Raw genomic sequence first — 6,000 nt, forward strand, 5'->3', positions numbered from 1 at the left:
AAATTAATGACTAAATATTGTGTGGTCATTCTCTGAAGACTAGAGGACCAGATGAAGAGCACAGACCTGAAGGTAAATCGTGTCAGTGTGTATGCATGAATCTTCAGACTGAACGGATTTTCAGACGTAGGTACAATTGTTTGAAATAACACGCCAGTCGGAAAATTCTTCAGTGTATACCTTATGCATGATATCATATATGCTGTTTGAAGTCACTACGCTATCGGTTGCATAATCAAGAAGCTATTTTATGTTCAGTGTGTAACAAATGTTGAAGCTTGTAGCAAATCTTGCAGATAAAGCTTCAGTTCTAAAGTTCCTGTATCCCTGATTCACCGTCACACAACACAAATAGTATGGGAGCAGACTACAATATAGACACTTTAAAGATCTAGAGTACAGTACACAGATAAAAGCAAATGATATGTTGACAGGAAGTTGTTAGCATGATCTCTGCTTCATCATTAAGTTTAGTAATGTTTGAGTGTGCTCTAGAGCACTATATTTTAATGTCTAAGGTTATGGTAAACACATTTATGAAGCCGTGTGCATTGCGAGAAAGGCAACAATGTTTCTCAGCCTGTCGGTTTGCTCCTGTTCACTGACTTTATTCCTCAACATACAGGACTATTGTCAGAGAAACCAACTGCTTAGTAGACTTGCTGCTAAGCACAGATGCTGTGTGCGGAGGTGGTCTCTACCAAGAACTGATTTTGCCCCCACTGAAGACAAGTTGACATCTGGGAGTATGAATTTGTCTATTTGATGTATATTATATAGTGTTTCTACTAGGACCTTGAGTGGTCTCTTGATACAATCTGAATTTTTTTGTTTGTGTTTGGCAAGAGCTTGATATGTACTACAATATACCACTATAAAACTATGTAGAGTAGACAAAAAAAATAAATTCTATTGAATATTGTAGCTATTTTTAAAGTATGTGTGCGAGTAATGCGGTCTTTCCTCAGAAATACACACTATATTTTAGTAAATAGATCTAATTTTTTATCCTCTTGCTACCTTCCAACTATCTCTGAACTAGATCTGCATTCTTAAATAGTTTCAGAATCATTTAACACTGATGGACTGCATGTAACTTTACCTTTCTCCTGCTCTGAAACAACCTTCTCCAGTGCATAATCCCAGTCGAAGATGAATCGATAGAAACATAGCTGTGTGTACAAGGCCTTCTCTGGGTACTGCAAGATAAACAAAGGGAACAAAAACATTTTTGTTTATTTTCTGATAACTGACTGATCACAATTTATACAAAGATTAAAAGGTTTGTACAAAGTTTACAATGCAACAGATGAGCAGTATGGGCATCTTAATAATGTTCTGCAAAACCGGTTACTGAAGAATATCACCTTACTTATGAAACAGGGATAAGTGCTAGCCATAATGTAACACAAATTAGAAATAATGTTATTCACTTCACTTGTCATTTGTTTTAATGTTGTGGCTGATCGGTATATATAAAACAAATATACACACACTATAATGTTAATATGTCTATGCTGCAAATAAAACCGACGTCTATCATCAATGCAGTGTTCCTTAGGAGTAATACACCTCTTAATTATGGATATCACAAAATGGCATTCTGTGACTGATAAAATTTTACAGCATGGTGCTTTTATATGGTCACATAACTTCTCACGAGTTCTTGTATCCATATAATACACTTTTATAATTACGTTCATCATGACCCTGGACAATGTAGACTTCAGAATGGGAATTTATTTACGTCTTGTCTATTGATTATATAGTCAACTATTTATTTAAAGTAGATCACTAGGTCTTCAAAATTGGTGTCCCTTTAAATGCATTAAAAAAAATCCACAGGGTTATTAACCAATTATAATAAACCTCATCACGTTAGCAATGGCTTCCGGCTTACCCCAGACTAGATGCCTCATATTTTACTTAAGCTATGGAAGACCATGGGCTGGGGGGAAGGTGTGCCAAATAAACTCTGGGCCAAGTTCCTACTAAATTGTTAGCTTGTATTCTTGTAAAAATTGGTTCAGCCCACAAAATGGATGTGTGCATATGATGGCTATATTTAAAAGCAATTCCAAACCATTAAAAGTTATTGTTCAGTTCATCATTCATTCTTTGTAAAACTAGCCACAGATTGTTATATTTTATCTGCAAGGTTAAATTCACTACACTACTCACTGTGCAAACAGCTAAAACAATTAAAAATACATACCCCTCTATATAAATATGGAGGGAAACAAGTGCCCAAGGAAATATGCAGAGACCATGAGTTGCTTATTGCCAAGTTACATTATGTATCACTGCAAATTTATTTTTAGAAAACCCTGATTGTTGCATCAGAAGAGCGAGAGAAAAAAAGAAGGACTGTGATTAAGATATTTGTTTAGTTTTTAAGATTCAGTAGTAATTGCGGGTACACATCTCCCTGACTGCACACATGCAGCAGGTTGAATAGAACGCTGAAATTACCTCCTTCATAATAGTTTGTTTTGATAATGTATTGTGTGTCGAGATGATGAGAAACAGTTGCTGTCAATTTGATTAGCCATTATATTTTTATGTTAATTGCCATTATTGAGTCCATTCTGTTTAGTGTCACCATAGAAGCCATACAATGTTAGCATAAATAACAAATTGGAGTAAATTAGGAAGATGTATTTTTGCCAATTCATTTTAATTGCCCCTCAGTCCTTCCGTTGGTTAACGCAGCTGTTGACCCATAATAAGCGCTAGGTCAATATAAGCTGCTTGTCAATTCAGAAATGCAAAGTGCTGTGGTTCTGAGTAATGGATATATAACAACCTTTGCCAGCCAACTGAAGCAAAACGAATGGCCAGTCACATGAAGGAATAAAGCATCAGATATGGAGTTTAGCGACCTCATATTAGTAGATGGGCTAATTAAAAGTCACTGCCTAAATGGATAGGGAAAACGGAATATTTTTTTTTTCATCTGAATTTATCAACACCTCCTGTACTTTTGCTCACTGGCACATTCTGCAATTCAGAAGATGGGAGAGACAAAAGTTTTTCAATGTCAGCTATGATAAAAGTGAACAAGAAATCATTGACCCTTTCCTTGCCATGTTTATTCCTGAACATATTGGCCAGGATTCAAGAGTTTACTGTTGCTGGAGCAAATAAGGATTTTACATTTTGAGCAACATTTACATTTATCTCACACAAATTTATGTTTTCCTTCTTGTCCTTAAGCTTAACATAATTTTTTCCGCTCTTACGTTTAAATTCTCGCAAATGGCAAGATTTGCCCTCTGTAAAAGCTATACACAAATCACTTATGGAGGGAACATTTGGTACTAGGGAAGGGGGAGTAAACTGCATTTTCTAAATGTTAAGCCAGTACAGTATACACAACAGTAGTCATGTCTATATGTATATCTAAAATAAATTGGAGAACACGAACAGAAATCATGATAATGACCTACACCTAACAGGTTCTTTATTTTCTGTATGAAAAAAGTTGTCTTCAAAAATGGCATCTAGTACTATGTGACAAGCTGTATGAGCGACAAAATCAAATCAGAGAATCACACATCTTCCCTACATGTATACTGTAAGTACATGCACGCAGACACAGAATTATGATTGAATGCTTTATACAATTAAGCAATGTCATGTGAAAATACTTCTGCATTCTCAGTCACTTCTCAACTCCCTTCTCCTCGGAGTGATGCAGTAATTAAAACCTAATTATTATCTTCATTTTAAACAAAACCTAAAGTGAATATCAATTAATAACAACATACTAATGAGCATCTGCTGTGATGAAATTGAATATGAATGCGCTGCAAATTTCGGGTAATTTATTTTAGGGGAAGTGCCACTGTTTGCACTTGGCTGGTTGATGGCAAATGGTGTACATTTTCATCATCCCTCAATTTGGCACATGGCAATTGGCATAATAGGTCAAAGTTCAATGCTGCAGATGTTTATCTATAAATGATACCAATACAGCACACTAGTAATAAGCAGTAAGTCTGCATATATATGTACCCCCAACACAAAATATAATCAAAACAGACAGCATGGAAATTAAAGAAACAATATAGTGACATATAGAAAGATATACAGCTATAGATAGATCTATCCACACACACACAGTATATCATCATTTATTTATATAGCGCCACTAATTCTGCAGCGCTTACAGAGAACCCATTCACATCAGTCCCTGCTCCACTGGAACTTACAGTCTAAATTCCCTAATATAGACACACACTCACACACAGACAGACAGAAAGGGAGAGACTAGTGTCAATTTTGATAGCAGCCAATTAACCAACTAGTATATGGACACAAGTATTTGGCCACACCTGTTAATTATTTAATTGAGGTGTTTCAACTAGACTAGCTGCCAGACATGTATAAAATGAAGCACCTAGCCATGCGGTCTCCATTTGCAAACATTTGTGATACAAAATGGGCCATTCTGAAGAGCTCAATGACTTCAAGCGTGGTAATGCGTTAGGATGCCATCTTTGCAAAAAAAATAATAATAAATAAATAAAATAACGTACAGTCAACTGTAGGTTATATTATTAGAAAGTGGAAGCGTTTAGGAACAGCAGCAACTCTGCCACGAACTGGAAGACCAAGTAACATCACAGAGTGGGGTCAACGATCGCTAAGGTGCGTGATTTGTAAAAGTCGAAGAGTTCCGAACTTTCATTGGCATTAATGTTAGCACAAAAACTGTGCAGCCAGAGCTTAATGGAATGAGTTTCTATGGCCAAGCAGCTGCATGCACGCCTCACATCACCAAGATCAATGCCTAGCCTTGGATGGAGTGGTGTAAAGCACACCAACAATGGACTGTGGAGCAGTCGAAACATGTTCTGTGGAAAGACGAATCACGTTTCTCTGTTTGGCAGTCAGATGAGCGAGTCTGGGTGTGGCGAATGCCGGGAGAACGTTACCTGCCTGACTGCATTTTGCCAACTGTGAAGTTTGGTGGAGGAGAGATAATGGTATGGGGCTGTTTTTCAGGGTTTGGGCTATGCCCTTTATCTGCAGTGAAGGGCAGTCTTAATGCTTCAGCATACAAAGTTATTTTGGAAAATGCTATGCTTACAACTCTGTGGCAACAGTTTGGGGATGGCCCTTTTCTATTCCAACATGACTGTGCCCCAGTGCACAAAGCAAGGACGACAAAGACATGGCTTGATGAATTCTATGTAGAAGAACTTGATTGGCCCGCACAGAGCCCCGACCTCAACCCCATCGAACATCTTTGGGATGAACTGGAACGGAGATTGCGAACCAGGCCTTCTCGTCCAACATCAGTGCCTGACCGTAAATGCTCTACAGAATGAATTTGCACAAATTCCCACAGAAACACTTCAGCATCTTGTGGAAAGCCTTCCAAGAAGAGTAGAAGCTGTTATCGCTTCAAAAGGGGCTCCAACTCCATATCAGGTATATGTATTTGAATACAATGTTATTGCAGTCCCTGTTGGTGTAATGGTCAAGCATCCGAATACTTTTGTCCAAATAGTATGTGTTTATGTGTGTGTCACAGTCTGACCAGTCCTGGCAGCTGTGGGAAATAACCTCCAATTTTTTTTTAATATCATTTCAATATTATTGCAAAGTATTGCGACTGCCCTCAACCGGTTAATTTCTAATGAAGACTGGCAACATTTTCTGGGGAATACACTGTATACACCGATCAGTCATAGCATTAAAACCACTGACAAGTGAAGTGAATAATACCGACTTTGTCGTTAGAATGGCATTTGTTGAGGAGTGGAATATATTAGGCAGCAAGTGAACAGTCAGTTCTTAAAGTTGATGTGGTGGAAGCAGGAAAAATGGGCAAACGTAAGGATCTGAGCAACTTTGACAAGTGACAAACGGCGATGGCTACACGACTGGGTCATAACATTTTAAGAAACAGCAGGCCCTGTGGGGTGTTCTTAGTATGCAGTGGTTAGTACCTACCAAACGTGGTTCATGGAAGGACAACCAATGAACCAG

The 6,000-nt window shown here is 37.7% G+C and overlaps 1 protein-coding gene across 1 annotated transcript in view; it reads right to left on the reverse strand.

Moving 5' to 3' along the window:
- Window positions 1-6,000, reverse strand: part of POLA1 (DNA polymerase alpha 1, catalytic subunit) — a 247,459-nt gene that overhangs the window by 41,421 nt on the left and 200,038 nt on the right. The window contains exon 35 of the mRNA XM_075197823.1: window positions 1,103-1,199. Within this exon, the coding sequence (XP_075053924.1) occupies window positions 1,103-1,199 (97 nt within the window). The remainder of the gene's footprint in view (window positions 1-1,102; window positions 1,200-6,000) is intronic.

The sequence above is a fragment of the Mixophyes fleayi genome, chromosome 2 (genome assembly GCF_038048845.1).
Source record: "Mixophyes fleayi isolate aMixFle1 chromosome 2, aMixFle1.hap1, whole genome shotgun sequence".
Classification (NCBI taxonomy): Eukaryota; Metazoa; Chordata; class Amphibia; order Anura; family Limnodynastidae; genus Mixophyes; species Mixophyes fleayi.